The sequence below is a fragment of the Petromyzon marinus genome, chromosome 20 (genome assembly GCF_048934315.1).
Source record: "Petromyzon marinus isolate PM22_M1 ecotype Great Lakes invasive population chromosome 20, UKy_Petmar_22M1.pri1.0, whole genome shotgun sequence".
In the NCBI taxonomy this organism is placed as follows: Eukaryota; Metazoa; Chordata; class Hyperoartia; order Petromyzontiformes; family Petromyzontidae; genus Petromyzon; species Petromyzon marinus.
The window spans coordinates 172,831-191,326 of record NC_133686.1 but is presented as its reverse complement, the minus strand read 5'-3'; the positions used below and the strand labels follow the sequence as shown (position 1 = coordinate 191,326).

Here is an 18,496-nt window from a genome sequence, read left to right as displayed (position 1 = left end):
GTCGGTGGCACAGCGGCGCGCGAGCGCTCAAAATGTTTAATCGACGACTCGAGCTGCTGCACACGCCGCACCCGCAGCGCAGAGAACGAGCCACGGCGTGACGTCAGTTTGCTTCGGATTTCCAAACGTCATCAGCGTGCCTGCTTCAACAGCGTGCATACTGCATATCATGGCATTTAGCTTCTATACACAGTATATCAAATGCTTTTTTTATCTTGCACAATCTCAAATCAAGTGTAAGTGCATCCTTCATATGAATGTACACACATAAATAATTGTCATCTACACTGCTTTTCTAAGAATTTGTCGTTCACACCATGAAGGCGATGACATTAAAATTTCGCGACACAATCTATATTTCACTTGACAGGATCGCTGGCTTCATCCTCTCTACCGGAATCCTGAGCACAGTCAACCCAGTCACCACATTCACCCCACAGTCACCCCAGTCACCACACAGTCACCCGTCACCCCACATTCACCCGTCACCACACAGTCACCCCAGTCACCATTCACCCCAGTCACCACATTCACCACACAGCCACCCCGGTCACCACAAAGTCACCCCAGTCACCACACAGCCACCCGTCACCCCACATTCACCCCAGTCACCACATTCACCACACAGCCACCCCAGTCACCACACAGCCACCCGTCATCCCACATTCCCCCCAGTCACCACATTCACCCCAGTCACCCCATTTACCACATTCACCCCAGTCACCACATAGCCACCCCAGTCACCCCAGTCACCCCAGTCACCACCCCAGTCACCACATTCACCCCAGTCACCACATTCACCACATTCACCACATTCACCCCAGTCACCCCAGTCACCACACGTCACCCCACATCCACCCCAGTCACCACATTCACCCCAGTCACCACATTCACCCCAGTCACCACACAGCCACCCCAGTCACCACACAGCCACCCCAGTCACCACACAGCCACCCCAGTCACCAGACAGCCACCCCAGTCACCACATTCACCCCAGTCACCACACAGCCAACCCAGTCACCCCAGTCACCACACATTCATCCCAGTCACTCCAGTCACCACACAGCCACCCCAGTCACCACATCCACCCCACATCCATCCCAGTCACCACATTCACCCCAGTCACTTGCCACCTTGGTGACTCTACACCCAATATCCACCCAGACACCCTGCATACATCCAACATTCACCTCGGTCACCATACATTGAGCCTCGTCACCCCACGGCCACCCTGGTCACCCCATGGGCTGGAGATGGTCCTATGGGGCCACGTGCGGTTGTAAAGTAAATGTCAGTCACAAGCAGCAGCAGCAGCAATGGAAACACTCACAGCTCAGGAGAGCCTTGTCTCAGGCCCATGAGTCAAATCAACAGGAATCTAAAGTTACATTGAAAAGGCACCATGATGGTTACTGGCTCTGCAGCAGAGGGACGACGGCCGAGTGGTGGGAAGCTGGGGCCTCTGATGCAGGCGCTGCAGAAACGAGCAGCTCGCGCCGCAAGGCAGTGTTCAGTCATTATTATTAACGTGCCGCACGCTCCCCGTAATCTCCGAGTGCCAGGTGTCGGCGAGACGAGGGGACGAGGGGCGGCAGAGGGCACCGCGTGGAATCTCCGCGCGCTGCTAGGACGCTCAGGCGCTGCTCCTGACGTCCTCCGCCTTGCCGCGGGGAAAGTCGGTGAAGAACTCGGCCCAGACAGGGCAGTGGTCGGAGACAAAGCCCCCCCAGGCCCAGCCGTCGGGGATCCACGCGCTGCTCAGCCCCGCACGCACCACCGCGCTCCCTCCTGCGGGGAACAGCGTCGCGCGTGCTCTCTCACTCTGCGGGGCGCTCCGAACTCTGCCGGGTGCATCGAGGTGGGAACTGAGCACCGCACCCTAGATTTGAAAGCAGTAGGAGTCCAACCTCGGCCGGTGTTGTGCTGCGTGTAGCACCAGGGATAATTGTTGAGTGCTAGAGGTGATGGCACATAAAAAAAAACCGAGCTTCTGCTGTGGCAGCCAATCAAACACCGCGATCGAGTCGTGGTCACGAGTCGTCAGGATGGCGTGCGCGCTCTCTCTCCACCTGTGTGCCGCTCCTTGACAGACGAACTGACCCACACGCCGTCCGCGGCGCGGCTGCCTCCGGGCTTCTCCTTGCCGATGTCGGTGAATGCCTCCGGGGGCAGCACGCTCGGCAGCCCCCCGAGCGCCGAGGCGGCTTGCGCGCCCAATCCCCCGAGCACCAGCACGGGCCATCCGCCTGCGACGCGCAAAACCGGTTCGGTGGTCGGAGTACACGTGGCTGGCAACTCCACGGTTCCTCCCGTCACGTCTACCGGCGGTCTTCTTATCCCCACAGTAACTCCACTTATCTGCTCGGCACAACAACCTCTCGTGAGCCATCATGGAATGGCTGCGTAACTCCTCTCGATAAAGAGGCATTGAGAAAGCCTGGTTTGCTTTTCTGCACCAAAGCCTTCGTCTTTGACTCTGAACAATTATTATCCCTGCTGCTACACACAGCATAATACCGGCCGAGGTTGGACTTCTCCTGCTGTCAAATCCGGGGTGCAGTGCCCAGTTCCTGCCTCACTGCACCTAACAGGGTTCAGAGTGCAGAGACAGTCGGGGTCATTGGTGATCCAGCACTCACTGATTCACTCCACTCAATCGCTCACCGGCAGTCAGTTGCCTGCTTGTCCCTCTTCTGTCGCTACTAGCATTGTTACTGTTCACTGAACTTCACCCAATGATTCCTCCACCCATGTTGAGGACTTGGTCTACCACACTGTCTCATCTCATTCACACTGTTCGCACCGCCGATTAGCATGGTTGGCTACGTATGGTGCAAAAGAAGTTCAACATACATACATACAACCACTGCACTGCAGGTCCAAATCACACACTCTCTCACTCACCCACTCGCCCACTCATATCCCCTTCACTCATCCAATCACCCACTCACCCAATCACTCACTCATTTTTCCCCCCACCCACTCGCCCACTCACTCACCACACTGCAGGTCACCTCACTTATTTTTCTGCTTCTTCCCTCACACTGCTCCACTCTGGAATTCCCTCTTCCCATCGTCTCTTTTCCCCCAAGCTCCTACAACAATAACTTTGCTCTATTCAAGAATCGTCTTACACCCTTGCGTATTGCGACTTTGAGAGTTCCGTTTAGGGCTTACGCTCAGAAAGTGCGTTTTATAAAAACAGCACGCGTGACGGCGCTTCGACCTGCGCTCCGCCCATAAATGCTGCCGGGCACCTTTGACGCCGTCGATCTCCGGGGACAGCAGGGCAGGGCCGAGGGGGGGCAGCTGCACTGCGGTGCCTTCGTCCGCCGCGGGCCGCACATGAACGTTCACCGCCGTGAACGCAAAGGCCCCGACCTGCACAGGGAGACGCGCGCGGTCACATGGCCCGGATCTGGGAAATGTCGTCTCTACGGTCGCGCGTGCCGTCTCAGGCGGCGGCGATGGAGGCCGTGGGCGCTACGGGTGGCCGCACCTTGAATTGTCGGACGAGCAGTGGCACGCGACAGCTGGCGCCGGTGCCGTTGCTGGGGATCATGCCGGCGCAGTCGGGGGGTGCAGGAAGGGGCAGCAGCTCCACGCCAGCCGCCCGGTTCCACAGGAAGCCCAGGATCTCCTGTGCGCCCAGAACCACGGCGTCGTTAACACGACTCCTCCGCCTCCTCCACTCGTACGACATCCCTTCCTCTCACGTCGCCTGCTTACACAACATTACATTTACGTGTAAACCTTCTGGATCAAGACCTCATGAAGTTCCTTACGATCGGTCTCCACAGTTACTGCCAGACACAACAACCAAGACGTGAACATTGGCTACACAAAGCACAACCATACACCACGCACAACTCTCGTAGTGCCGGTTCACACACCACCTAAATGACAACCGCTCCACAGATATAAGCTGCCGCTGCTGCTATCAATCCAGGCGCCGTTGCCTGGCTAAACGAAGCTGGCACGGGGCGCGTGTTGGGAGGCAGCACGTTGCCTTTTACAGCATCGTGCAAGCGACTGTGTGGATCCAAGTGTGGCCACGTTCGTGTGTGTGCGCGTGTGCATGTGTGTGGATAGTGGCACTGTAGAGGGTACAGGTGGTGTATCAGCCAGTCATTTCGGTCAATCGACCCGTGGCACCTGGGTCTGCCCCGTGACCTCCTGCCAGTGGGCGTTCGACACTTCACGCGACCTCAACGTGCACAGAGCCTGGCACAAGCGTCGTGGTGATGTCACCGCCACTTAGTGACGAATGGCGGTTGTTGTTGTTGGAGAGTGGCAGTATCGCGGTTAGTGTTTGCACACGACTAGTGCCAACCCCCCTTTCTATGCTGTACCGGCCTTCGTAGGGGCATGCTAACAGTACTTGCCCGAACAGTCTGTTAAAGGCTATACGGGGGGTTTTTGTGTGGGTGCGTATGTGAGTGTTGGAAGCCGCTCACTCTGCCGCCGTCCGGCTGCCGCTCTGCGGAGGTCACGCACTCCCAGTCCCCGTGCTGCCCCGCCCAGCTCTGCACGAGCGGCACCGTCGGCTCGTTCAGCTCCAGGCAGAGCTGCGACACAGACGTATGTGGCCATGAGCGCTGAGACACCACCAGGCTCCTCCGTCGTGTGAAGCCGCCACGTGGAGCATCGAAACGAATGCAGCTTCCGGCTCAGGTGAGCATTCAGGCAGTGATCGGCTCCCATTTAGAACCCCGAGTCAGTGATGGAAAATTCCCCGTGATTATGGCGGGGGAGAGTCCATCCATTGGACAACCACTGTTGAAGTCTCCACAAGGCGGTGTGTATTGTATCGACCCAGAGGGATGATGATCCAAGTGAACCCCCGACCAGGATGTGAACTCGCTAGCGTCCGGTTGCGCCCCACTCGCTCTGCCACGGAGCCCCTCCAGGTCCGAATATTGAACGCTCAATTTCGGGCATCACTCCGGAGTTCCCTGTGATCGTAAATGTTGTGGTTGTTGAGCCAGGGCTGCAGCAAGTTTAAAATGAAAAGGTGGCTTAGTGCACAGCATTTATAGATCTGTAGACAGGAGATGCAGTTCAGTGAAATGAGTTATTGATTACAACTGTGAAACGGTAACCAGTAACCAGGAACCATCTTCATAATATCTGACCGGTTGCAAAAGTCAGGAACCAGGAATCATTTTCCATTGGAAAATTAATCATGAACGCACCGATTGTATCACACAAAGAAACAAACCGCACGGCAGCCTTAATCACGGCGTGGTTCATTTGCATTTCTCAGTTAAAAGATAACAACCCTGGCCCCAGAATAAACTTCAATCCTGACAGCTGAATCTGGTTCTTTAGCACTCCCCGACCTGCTCACAAGTCAACTGCCTCCCTGTGCCACTCCTGGCAGGAAAGGCCTCAACTCCAGAGGGAAAACCGTTACGTTTATTGCGAGACATTTTCATAAGTGCGGCAAATCGGTAACTGTTTTAATGTTTTGATTTAAAGCTTTCGTGACTGCAGTAATTCATATTCTTAGTTTATTCGGTAAAGTCACGTTGAAGAGAAACAACAAAATAATAAAATATATATAAAACAATAAAAAATTCTCACGACGTTTCGACCATAACTCAAACGGTCGTCTTCAGGTGTGTTGGTTCGCATAAATTCATTTTTAAACGGCGCATTTATTTATTTATTTAAAAAAACGTTAGCGCCACGCACAATGATTTGGCAGTTTACCCAGGACTAGTCCATCTATATTCTGAAAAGAGGAGGGGGGAGACGAAATTTTTTATAATGTATGCTGTCTGAAAGCCACTGTAAGCGTGAACAATCAATTAAGACCTGAAATGGTTTATCAAATCTTTCCAATGATTGCTAAGATAGAATCCATCTTCTCGGTTGAAATTGTCTCTGTGCTTGTATATGTGGATAGCCTCATGAACGAATCTCTCATGGAAGCCAGATGGCTTACAAAGAACCTCTGTCTTGGAAAAGTCAATGGCATGTGAGCCTACTGAATTAGAACAATGATCTGCCACGGCCGAGGTGTTGGTCCTACCGTGTTTAAGGTCTGCTTTGTGTTCACGAATGCGGTCCGAGACATGGCGTTTGGTTTCTCCAATGTAACTACTACCACAGAGGCAACTTAGTTTGTAGACACCAGGGTATTGTATGTCCGGAATCACATCTTTTACAGACGGAACCAGATCACGGATTTTATGTTTCAACACATTACATAAAATCCGTGATCTGGTTCCGTCTGTAAAAGATGTGATTCCGGACATACAATACCCTGGTGTCTACAAACTAAGTTGCCTCTGTGGTAGTAGTTACATTGGAGAAACCAAACGACATGTCTCGGACCGCATTCGTGAACACAAAGCAGACCTTAAACACGGTAGGACCAACACCTCGGCCGTGGCAGATCATTGTTCTAATTCAGTAGGCTCACATGCCATTGACTTTTCCAAGACAGAGGTTCTTTGTAAGCCATCTGGCTTCCATGAGAGATTCGTTCATGAGGCTATCCACATATACAAGCACAGAGACAATTTCAACCAAGAAGATGGATTCTATCTTAGCAAGCATTGGAAAGATTTGATAAACCATTTCAGGTCTTAATTGATTGTTCACGCTTACAGTGGCTTTCAGACAGCATACATTATAAAAAATTTCGTCTCCCCCCTCCTCTTTTCAGAATATAGATGGACTAGTCCTGGGTAAACTGCCAAATCGTTGCGCGTGGCGCTAACGTTTTTTATAAATAAATAAATGCGCCGTTTAAAAATAAATTTATGCGAACCAACACACCTGAAGACGACCGTTTGAGTTATGGTCGAAACGTCGTGAGAATTTTTTTATTGTTTTATATATATTTTATTATTTTGTTGTTTCTCTTCAACGTGACTTTACCGAAAAAACTAAGAATATGTTTTAATGTTATTTTACTTTTATTCATGCGGTCACCAGTAACTTAGAAAAACGCAATATTGACCGCCACTTTGCCAACGCATTTCGTCTTTTTAAATTCAGTTATCCAGAGAAGGAACTGGGGCAGCGATGCGGTCCTTCGTTGTGAGCCACCGCAGCTCCAGACCCGGACTGTGCATGTTCCCGACGGCGAGTACGGAGCGACGGCCCCACCTTTTTCAGCGCCTCCGTGTCCATCAGCTCCTGCACGGCCAGCAACGACACTCTGCAGGGTACAGCGGTGGCAGCCAGGACCCAGGGTCAGTGTCACCACGCCACCGTTCAGCTATGCAACATGCAGGCGCAGTGTCGGCCTAGTTATCTTAAATTCTTCACTCACGAAGCTGACGATTGTAATCTTTGCGCTCACTGTTACTCACATCTGAGCAGCTTTGGAGCATCAGAGATACTTTTGTAACCCACCAGATAAAAATCTGGTGCTGCCGCTTTGGCAGAATCATTTTCTAGCTCTGCGGAATTTTTCCAGGGCCACAGTGCAGCAGATAATGCGCTGGGGTCTGCACAAAACATGTTTACATAACGATCCGCTATCAAAGTGACTGTAAATATGTAAAGCACTGGAATTCGGGACAGATATCTAATCATTTCTACTCCCGTTTACCCATGACCAGGGATAAAAATAAAAAAGTAGAAGTTCCAGAATGAAACCTCTTGACTCTGCAGCGTATGTACACACACATACACTCGCTCACATTCACACACACTGCCATTTCCCTGCTGTGGAAACATCACAGTCCGGATATAGGAATCGTTCTGAGAAGTGCCGGTCCACTCGTCTGGTGTTCTGAGAAGTGCCGGCACGGCATACCGTCACATACCGGCTCATCTCCACCGCTGTACTCATGACCGCTTTTTGCGATACGGCTGTGAGCGGTGCTGGTGTGATATCTGCTCATCGTTCCGAGCGACACTTTGAGTCGCGGCACGCACGCACGCACGCAGACACGGTGGATGGCGCCGCACGAGCTCACCCGCTCTCCAACAGCGTCATGCACACGACCTCGCGCACGCCAGGGTTAGAGGACTTCTCCCGAGAGCACCGCTGCAGGTTCCAGCTGCCTAGCCGCACCACGGGCCGGCCGCGGTGCAGGCCGGAGAACGGACGCACGGCCGGACGGAGAGGTGAGGACGACGTGGGGCCGCCGGACGCTGCGCCCCGCGAGCCCGCATCGCACGAGGAGCCCGACTCCGCCACGGGGCATCGGTCGTCAGTGCTTCCCTCCTCGCTCTCCTCGCCAGGGGAGGGCGGCGCCGAGCTGCCCGCGAGCTCCGCAGGCCCGTTCCCCGCCCAGCTCCCCTGTCGCCGCCGCCGCCGCCGCCGCCGCTCGCGTCCTGGGCCGGCGTGCTCGCCCGCGCGTACCGAGGCCGCCGGGAGCATCCCCTCGCTCCAGTTGGGCTGGCAGCTCAGTGACACCGGGCGCTCCGCGCCGGCGAGGCTGCGTAGGCTGCGCGACGTCGGGCTGGGGATCGGCCCGCTCCCGCCCAGGCCGCTGCCGCAGCTGCCGCCCCCTTTGCGCGTAAAGCCGACGCCGGCGCCGGCACAGAAGGAGGGCGGGCGGGAGGAAAGGCCGGCGTAGACCTGCGCGCGGACCCGCTCGATGAGCGACGCGCTGATGCCCCGCACGCGCACCAGGTCGTCGACGGTGCGGAAGGGGCCGTGCTCGGCCCGGTGGTGCGCGACGCGCTCTGCCAGCTTCTCGCTCACACCGCGGACGCTCGCAAGCTGCGCCGGCGTCGCCGAGTTGATGTTGATGCGCGTGGTCGCCAGGAGATCCGGTCGGGAGTCTCGGCTGACCTGGAAGGAGTCGGAGCTTCGTAAGACATTGCAGACGTCGCCCGGTTTTGGAACCGTGCAGCAATGCCACTTGTTAAAACATTCCGCACAAAGATTCCCCGTAAAGCCTGAACATACTGTTGGGGCAAGTGCTATTCGCGAGCATCTATTAAGGGCGGCACCGTGCATGATGGGGTGATCGGACAGCACCACGTGTCCCCTTACATTGAAATCCACATGCACACACACACACACAAGCACACACACGCACCCATGCACACGAACACGGAGTGCGGTGCGGGCGCGCACCAGACGTGCGATGGATAATGCGCCAGGGCTGCCCACGCAGATCTCCATGCGCATGGCCTCCAGCTTGGCAGCGCCCACCCCTGGCACGAGCGCCACATCCTCGACCTTGCGGAAGCCGGCGATCTCCCTGCGGTACTCCACCAGGCTGTGCGCCACCGCCCGGGTCACCTGGGTATGGCACCGGCAGCAGTGGCGGCGGCACACAGAGCACAGCGCTCAACGACTCCACGCTTTGCCGAACAGTCACACAGCACGGATGGGCGTGTGGTTGCGCCGAGTTAATTTGGTTTGTTTCACTAGGCGAGCTCGCAAGAGTGCGGCCGTGACGCGGTCCGGCAGTGGCGCACTCGCCGCTTGTTGCAGAGGTTCAGGGTTGGAATCTGGCAAAGCATCCTGGTTAATACTGCGGTGGCATTAACCATAATTATTATGCGTTGTCTGCTCCGGAGTGGACGTTAAAGATCCCCCGACGTCAAACGGGTAGGCAATTGCATCCCAACTCAAAAATTACCTGCAAATTACTCCATTGGTATTGTACACAGCAGTAATCATCGCCCCATAGTGGCAGACTGAAGCCCTCTTGCAGGCCAGTGCTGAGTGACATGCTGCACAGGAACAGCTGCCACTGGGGGTGGCCTTCGAAAGTTTGAGATGAGATGCAATGTAAGGCGTTTAGAGTTGCTGGGTCATTGAATATAAACAATGAAGGAGGGAACGCGTGGTTTGTGCAGGAGCCGCCTCACCCCTGGGAGGGTCATGAGCTCCTCCTCGGAAGCCAGGTTCACATTGACTCGTTCGCTGAGCGAGGGGGCACCCGGCGGAGCGTCGTGGAAGTTGCAGACGGCGCTGAGCTTGCGCTCGGCTCCTCGGTGGCGCGGCTCCCGGAGGTCCAGCGATGGCAGCGGACGGTGGCAGGCGAGGCCTCCTCCCATCGTCGCTCGTCTGCACCGGCGACAAACCACGCACGCGCTCCTCAACGGCTCTCATGCCACCGGATGCCCGCATCGCGGCACCGCGCTCCGCACCACGTGGGGTCCAGAATTCCCACAAAACGGGACGAGTCAAACGGACCGAGTGGAGTGCCGCCCACGTCTCCCCAGGGGGCGGTGTTCCTCCGAGCGGTGGGCCGCGTCCGCGCCGCTGCCGCTCGACGGGAGGGGCCGCCGCTCCCGGGTTCTGGGAACTCGGTCGGGGGGGGGTAATCTGAGCCTTGGCCATGCGGCTCCGATAAAAATACCACGGCCAACTCCGGCGGCACACGGCCCGTCTGATGCAACCTCCGGCCCTAAGCTCCGTCTGAGAAACCTCTCGAAGTTGAACATAGAAAACCCGGTCGTCCACGCGCATCAGTCAAATGCACGTTCTGGAAATGCACACACATAACAGCGGTCGTGGTGGAGAGTGTGGGTAGGGCCCTGTTACAGGGGAACCGGGGGTCCATGATAGGAGAGACCAGGGCTTTGTGACGGTCTTCAGTGGTATGTAACCGAGGGCCCACTGTCTGGGATACGTCGCGTTCAATGCACACTTCAGCAATCTTGCCCGCCGCTCGATTAGTATTTCTTCTGAACCCCCTCCGCTCCGTGTTTCATCAGCATCACTGCTGTGCTCTGTGGTCACACCGCACCGATACAGCACGGATGAGTACTGAATGGAACCTGTATGGCTAAAACACGTTACTTAAAACATTCAACGCAACGGAAATGACTGCTGTAAAGACGGTAGTTTAATTGAACAAGTATTTAAAGCCTCTGTAGTATAAACTCACCATCGCCGAAATAACATTCCAATTAGCTATGCACAAGCTCAGATGACCCAAGACGCTGTGAAGTTAATAGAAAATATATTTTTGTTCCTTCTAAAAAAAATATTAAAACACCCGACTTGTTTAAAAGTGAAATCTGTTCACGAGCCACAAATATCAGCTGCAGTGTGAATGCTACGTGGGGCTCACGGTGGAGGACATGGAACTCATCACCACCACCACCACCACCAATCTAATAACCTTACCACTACCACCTCTACCACACGCTCACCATCAGTCTTCTACCCTCACCATCAACTCTACCACACGCTCACCATCAGTCTACTCCCTTCACCATCAAGTCTACCACATGGTCACATGACCCACCACCACTATTCCCACCACCATCAGTACCTCAGCAACTGTCAAAACTACCAAGACAAAGATCCCCCATATAGCTTTAACAGACTGTTGAGACAAGTGCTGTTAGCGAGCACCTATAAAGCCCGGCACAGCACACGAAGTAGTGGGCGGCTAGCAGCACGCCGGGTCGCTATCGTCTCCGTAAGTGGCGAAATTTAGACATTGCATCAGGTACTCATTTGAGGCGGAGTTGACCGAGAGTAGACCACCACAACCACCAACTACCAGCAAATCTGTGGGCCAGTTTTGGAATTCAGTGTCTCGTGAGCAGTCAGACTTGCTTGAAGGTTACTGCACTTAATGTGCCCCGGTGTGTTCCATAACCGTCCGCATTCTGCTCCCCGTGTCGAGGCATCGCCAGCGTGGCCGGCCACGTGTGTTTGCGGCCACGCATGTTTACACGGTGCGAGGCAACGCGACTTTCCATCTCCGAGTGGATTAGCGACCATGTCGGGAATGCGTACCTTGTCACCACTAAAGAGGAGGCTCCTTGACCCCGCGACCCTCCTGGCGCCACGTCCACGTCCCGGCCGCAGGGACACAACGAGACCCAGATCTCAGGGGCAGCAGCTGTCGCACCTGCCTGCTCGTGCTCTCTCCCTCCGTGTTGACACTGCCGCTGAATCCGATCAGCAGTGAAGCTTCTCAGCCACGTCGAGGTGACTGTGGGGATCGCACCCGGGTGGGATTCTTCACATTCTGTGCACGGAATGTCACGTTAATGAGCACCGATTGGTGTTTTTTTTTATTTTTCCACGTGGGAGCAGTCGAGACGGCGTTTTGAGAAATGCAGCAGGCAGCTTTATCCAACTACCCAAGCAGTATTCATTGCTCAATTGGGATGACACATGGCAGCAATCATCACCCCCCCCCCCCCCCCACTGGTCGTCTAATGCCCACTTGCAGGCCAGCAGTGAGTCCCATTGTTGCCTCATAGGGCAAGCAACCATCAGGGGTCCCCTTGACTAAAACAAAACCAGCGCTTCTGAGACATGTCATTCTGGTATGAAGCGCAATAAGAATGCAATTATTATTAGACTACACGTGTGACTCCACACCTCCCACATGCTCCCTCCTAGTCTTCACTGCTCTCTCACACACATGGCGGCTTCCCCTGACCACCGTGACCATGGCCCCCCAGGACAGGGTCCGGTCGCTCTGTTATCGTGTGAATATACAAACAGCACAGCAGTATAAATGCCCTAATTCCTCAGTTATAATCCACTTTGCAGCTACTCGCTTGTTCACGCTATTGATCGTGGAAGGACCTCGAATAAAGGGAGCTTTAGAGGGTATTTGGTCTACTTATTCACGGTTTTGACCAGTTTTTAAATGTGGTTACTGATTAAGCAACGCTAGTCAGAAGCAAAGGCCCTCGCGCCCAGCCTCTTACACATGGAGACGATATCGGAGGGTGATCCTCTCAGAATTTAATCAAGTCGCTGTTCAAACGGCGCGGGGAGCCCTCCCATTGGCTCAGCAATGAGCCAGATTTAATCTGATTAGTGGAGCCAAGCGGTGAACCAGGAACGATGGCCTGATCGGCGAGCTGTCCTGTCATTGGCCAACAGATGTGAGAGAGAAAGGGTGGGATCTTTAGAATCGGTTGAATGGCCGAGGGAACTCTCTGGGCATCAGGGGCTGAGGCTGAGGGCATTGAAGCTCCCTACGTGCGGTGCGTGGAATAAACATCTTCCTCAAGATTCGGCCAGTGTGCGACGCACTCCTTTACACGCCTACGGCGGCCGCACCGACTCATCTGGATTGGAGCTGGAATGCGAGTGAGGCACGCACGAGGCGGTGGAACGCGGTGATGGAAAATTACGTGGGCTAGCACCATGGTGAAACGGTGAGAGGGCGCGCTCCGCGGGGAGATGCGTGCAGATTGGGAGCAATGCGACGCACGTGGCCCACTTGCTCCACGGTTCCACTGGGCCGCTTACTGCGCTGCCAGCGGAACCCCCCCCCCCCCCTTCATCACTCCAGAAGAACCCAAATCTCCTCTCTCCATCACTTGTGTATGCAGCGCTGTGCGTTTACGTGAACTGACAATGGTGGGGCTCAGCAGAAGGTTGAGAGTTCTAATCCCGGTTGGGGTTTCACTCGGTTCGTCGTTGCTTCTGCAGTCAATTGAATGAGTACCACTTTGTAGGCAAGTCAAGTGGTTGTCCTATGGATAGACTTGCACCCGTCATAGGAACGTGAATTTTCTACCACTGGCTTGGGACAGTAATTAGCACCGTACCAATGTTCATTTGAGCAGGAAATCACTTTGTTGCAAACGCTGCATTCGCCGCATGTTGAACTGTGGTGTTTATTTTTGACTGTACTGTTTATAGCCCAAATGGGGTCAGCACTGATGCACTCTGCAGCCCAAGCTGCACGCACGACCGTAAGCAGTCAGCGCAGCGATGACAACTGCGGCGTTCCGCACGTAAAGTTGTTCGGCGATGTAGGCGCAGTGCGATGTGAACGATGGCACCGGGACTCGTGCCGTGCAGCAGAGCTCTGTGCAACAGAGAGGACCCCGGACCGTTTATCTCTGCCGCCGGCGGCTCTGTGCGCACAACCAGACAGGTGCCAGCGACCGCAAACTCCTCATCGGTGCCTTTTGGCCACCATCCATAGGTCAAGGAGTTCACAATGCGTGAAGCAAGTACCAGGGCCTTCTGAGATATCCTATACAGGTTGCATTTTTACAATGAACATTGCAGCCAGTCACACGCAAAATCAATATGCACATAATTGCATTGATCGTGACACCGGTTCACCCGAAGTGCACCCTCGCTGTGAGAGTTGCAGACGTCGTGCGAGTGAGATTTATTTAGAGATCGATAGAGGTTGAGACTGGCGGCACGTTTGAGCGTCCCTGGAAGGTCGTTCCACGTGACACCAACCGCGTGTGTGGTAGCCAAAGGTGGAGGCACGCTGAGGCTCCTCGAACACGAAGGCGAGTTCAATACCTTGTACAATATCTCTGTTCGAAGACGGTCACCACTACCCCGTTATGTCTCGCGCATCGTTACCCGTGACACTCACGGTTTCTCAACGTTGTGTGTTTACGGCCGTGCAATGACCATGTTTATTGCTGTTTACCTGAAAACAATTCACCCGGCCCTTATCTACTGCAGTGTCTCACCGATAGCTGCTGCCGATGGTTCAAGTCTCATGTAAGGGTAGGTTCAGGAAGATGTCTCTACTCACAGCCTTTCAATGAGAACAGCGGGAACTCAATAACAAATATTCAAGGCGATTATCGCTATTGTTCATTTACTTGAGGGGTCTTTACTAAGCGGTGATGCTACAGAAACACATTCAGTTACCCCTCCTCCCACCTTCTAACCAAAAGTGGACTCGCCCTTGCCTGCCGCATCACAGTTCCTGTGCCTGCCGCATCACAGTTCCTGTGCCTGCCGCATCACAGTTCCTGTGCCTGCCGCATCACAGTTCCTGTGCCTGCCGCATCACAGTTCCTGTGCCTACCGCATCACAGTTCCTGTGCCTACCGCATCACAGTTCCTGTGTCTGCCGCATCACAGTTCCTGTGTCTGCCGCATCACAGTTCCTGTACCTGCCGCATCACAGTTTCTATGTCTACCGCATCACAGTTCCTGTGCCTGCCGCACAGTTTTTGTGCCAGCCGCACAGTTTTTGTGCCCGCCGCATCACAGTTCCTGTGCCCGCCGCATCACAGTTCCTGTGCCTGCCGCATCACAGTTCCTGTGCCTACCGCATCACAGTTCCTGTGCCTACCGCATCAGTTTCTGTTCCTGCCGCATCACAGTTCCTGTTCCTGCCGCATCACAGTTCCTGTGCCTGCCGCATCACAGTTCCCGTGCCTGCCGCATCACAGTTCCTGTGTCTGCCGCATCACAGTTCCTGTGCCTGCCGCATCACAGTTCCTGTGCCTGCCGCATCACAGTTCCTGTCTACCGCATCACAGTTCCTGTGCCTGCCGCATCACAGTTCCTGTGCCTGCCGCATCACAGTTCCTGTGCCTGCCGCATCACAGTTCCTGTGCCCGCCGCATCACAGTTCCTGTGCCTGCCGCATCACAGTTCCTGTGCCTGCCGCATCACAGTTCCTGTGCCTGCCGCATCACAGTTCCTGTGCCTGCCGCATCACAGTTCCTGTGCCTGACCTTCTTGGGGTTCCCTCTCTGTTCCTTGGGTTTGTCCCAAAGTTTTTCAGTCGCGGTCTCATCGATCTTGAACCCCACTGACGCCCAGAGCTGCCGAGTCTCACGGGGAAGGGAGCCGCACAACCCCTTGGCTGGAGGAAGGGGCGGAACCTGAGGAGAAAAGTGAGTGGCCTAAACAAAGAGGGCGGGGCCGCAATAGACATGGGGTGGGGTCTATAACATATGGGGCGGGGTCTATAACATATAAGGCGGGGCCTAAAGAACCAAACCAAAGAAACCCGCAACTCTTAAAGAATGACCGCGACTCGTAAAAAAAATCCCAAATCCGCATATAGATTGGTGCTTCAACCATGAACTTTCCTCTTTATTTAAGAAAATGTAATCATTGAATCAAATAAGCGCAGCAGGGAGTAACGCCACAGATGAGGCCACATGCCGACAAGTTCAAAGTCAATTCAAGTCACGCCGTGCACACTGAATGGGATTTACCAGCTGGATTCATTGAAAGTAAGCACGGCTTCTGAGAAAACACCATTTCCGAATGCCAGCATTGCTTTCAGCAAGCCTGACTGCTGAAAAGAGACACTGAATGTCGAAACCTCTTCAAAGTGTGCTGGTATTAAATAAAAGCTGTAAATGTTGACGGTCAGATGGCCGCGTGGCCGATGGGAATCACCGAGTCACCACAATCCAGATCCATATAAACAAACGGCGTGGGATAAACGCTTCACCCTGAGCGTAACCCGAGTCACAGTCTCAGGAGGCTTCGGTTTCAAAGAAGGATTTAAGCACAAATGGATGTCGGTGGATGTTAGCTGAACAACCTGAATGTGAAACTCGAATTGAATCCAGACAAGGCTGATGACACCGCGGACGAGTGGGAAGACTTCCACAGCACGGCTTCAGTGTGCAACGTTGAACCGAACGAGCCACTCACGGCCAAAAGAGTCATGGCGACAACAAAGGAAGGCGGTGAACGGAAGCCAAAATGCAGAGATGCGAGCGGATCATCACCAACACGACGGCTTGAATTTCACGTCGGCGACGCGAAACCTCCGGATCGTGTACTAGGGTTCATTCACCTCGAACAGTCACAGGACACACAGCTGAGAGAAATGGGAAATTCTACCGAAAACAAATGATGACCGAGCATAGCACGAGTGCTTGCGTTACCCGCAAGCGAGTCACATGTCGGCAGCCACCCTCGGTGGTGACAACAACAGGAACGACGCTTCTGGTTTGGGCACAACCGCTTTGTTTCGGTTCAAGAGACGAATGTGTGCACGGCTACCACTGTGACTGTGACAGCAAGAATGACGAGATGCTGGCGTGGTGGAAGTGGACTGATCATTCAAGTGCAACAATGTCTGACAGCATCAGTTCACGATCTGGGGTGGCTGGATGAAAATAACACTTCTTACAGTTATTTATCCAGGAAAGCCACCTCGAGTCCGAAGACTCTTTGTCCGGAGGGACCTGCTACTTTGGGATGTTTGACCAACACCAATGACAGAGTATGTGTTCCGTTACAGGAGGAAACCAGAGAATTCGGAGGAAACCCATTCAAGGCAGGGGGAAAATCTACTCACTCCACTCACTCACTCTGTTTAGAGCACGGGGAGACATACACATTTCACAAAAGTCGGCGCCAGAGTCCGGAATCGAACCCTGTGAGGCACAAGTGTTAGCACGGCATTACCCTGCCGTAAACGGTGAACACGAAGTGGTGGTGGTAGTGGGGACAGATGTCAGAAACGGAAGCGATGCTCCGCTATGGGTTAATGGGACCCAAGATAACATGAATCTATGGGTACAAAGTCCCGGCAGCACGAGGTGGCACCGAACGTAGAAATAGCTCCCCCCCCCCACATCGCGGTCATCTCAGGGTCCCACCCAGACCACTTGGTCAAGGCCTCCTGTTTATGATGCCACCGCCACCACACGGGTGTTCCACGTTTAATTTATAAGACTCTATGCTGCGGCATTCACGTTTATGTCTTCAGTTGTTTTGTTATCGTTAAATGTAACTAACGATCACAATGATTATCCCAAACATTGTAACCAATATTTGTGCACTCTCCTGTTTGTAAAGGGTCTAAAATGTAAAGCTGCAGCTCCACAATAGCTCGCTGCCTCCACTGCCAGCAGCAGAATCTCTACTCGTCCTAGTCTCAGCAGGGTCTCCACTCGTCCTACAGTCTCAGCAGGGTCTCCACTCGTCCTAGTCTCAGCAGGGTCTCCACTCGTCCTAGTCTCAGCAGGGTCTCCACTCGTCATAGTCTCAGCAGGGTCTCCACTCGTCATAGTCTCAGCAGGGTCTCCACTCGTCATAGTCTCAGCAGGGTCTCCACTCGTCCTAGTCTCAGCAGGGTCTCCACTCGTCATAGTCTCAGCAGGGTCTCCACTCGTCCTACAGTCTCAGCAGGGTCTCCACTCGCCCTAGTCTCAGCAGGGTCTCCACTCGTCATAGTCTCAGCAGGGTCTCCACTCGTCATAGTCTCAGCAGGGTCTCCACTCGTCCTACAGTCTCAGCAGGGTCTCCACTCGTCAAAGTCTCAGCAGGGTCTCCACTCGTCATAGTCTCAGCAGGGTCTCCACTCGTCATAGTCTCAGCAGGGTCTCCACTCGTCATAGTCTCAGCAGGGTCTCCACTCGTCATAGTCTCAGCAGGGTCTCCACTCGTCATAGTCTCAGCAGGGTCTCCACTCGTCATAGTCTCAGCAGGGTCTCCACTCGTCATAGTCTCAGCAGGGTCTCCACTCGTCCTAGTCTCAGCAGGGTCTCCACTCGTCAGTCTCAGCAGGGTCTCCACTCGTCCTACAATCTCTCCTCTTCCACTCCGACAGGACGTGTTGGATCAGGTGGGCGTACCCACACTTCACCCCACCATACGCGACCTGCCGATGGACTGACTTGTCGTATTGATATCACTCTTGGATGGAGAGAGGCGAGGGGGTAGGTAACAAACTTGCCCCATCGCTACAACTGCCGCGCCGGGAGGCCGAATTTCACCGGCGGCCTCTCGGTGCCAAGTGCTGACTGTCACGCAGATTAATCTTAGAAATGAACATTTATCCTGACACCAGGATTCCTATTTTATACCGTTTTATAGCGAACACCAATTAAATTGTGCCCA

At 54.2% G+C, this 18,496-nt stretch overlaps 1 protein-coding gene and 2 long non-coding RNA genes across 8 annotated transcripts in view; 2 read left to right on the top strand and 1 right to left on the bottom strand.

Moving 5' to 3' along the window:
- Positions 1-8: 8 nt before the first annotated feature.
- LOC116944290 (endonuclease/exonuclease/phosphatase family domain-containing protein 1-like) overlaps positions 9-18,496 on the bottom strand; it is an 18,872-nt gene continuing 384 nt past the window's right edge. Inside the window, exons 1-11 of one of the 6 annotated variants that reach the window (XM_076068198.1) lie at positions 15,361-17,261; positions 11,684-11,918; positions 9,796-9,994; positions 9,053-9,220; positions 7,941-8,764; positions 7,123-7,174; positions 4,458-4,568; positions 3,500-3,640; positions 3,258-3,381; positions 2,070-2,246; positions 9-1,788 (exon numbers count right to left, since the gene is read on the bottom strand). In XM_076068198.1, coding sequence (XP_075924313.1) covers positions 1,634-1,788; positions 2,070-2,246; positions 3,258-3,381; positions 3,500-3,640; positions 4,458-4,568; positions 7,123-7,174; positions 7,941-8,764; positions 9,053-9,220; positions 9,796-9,984 — 1,941 coding nt within the window. In that variant the 5' untranslated portion in view covers positions 9,985-9,994; positions 11,684-11,918; positions 15,361-17,261 and the 3' untranslated portion in view covers positions 9-1,633. Of the gene's footprint in view, positions 1,789-2,069; positions 3,382-3,499; positions 3,641-4,457; positions 4,569-7,122; positions 7,175-7,940; positions 8,765-9,052; positions 9,221-9,795; positions 9,995-11,683; positions 11,919-15,360; positions 17,262-18,496 lie in introns of those variants that run through there. The other 5 variants (XM_076068199.1, XM_032957851.2, XM_032957853.2 and 2 more) reach the window with 5 other exon arrangements.
- Positions 4,547-7,616, top strand: LOC116944291 (uncharacterized). The gene is made up of 2 exons (XR_004403077.1): positions 4,547-4,674; positions 7,012-7,616. It is a non-coding gene; the product is annotated as an uncharacterized LOC116944291 (long non-coding RNA).
- LOC142925324 (uncharacterized) overlaps positions 17,259-18,496 on the top strand; it is a 6,848-nt gene continuing 5,610 nt past the window's right edge. The window contains exon 1 of the long non-coding RNA XR_012942286.1: positions 17,259-18,221. This is a non-coding gene — a long non-coding RNA (uncharacterized LOC142925324). The remainder of the gene's footprint in view (positions 18,222-18,496) is intronic.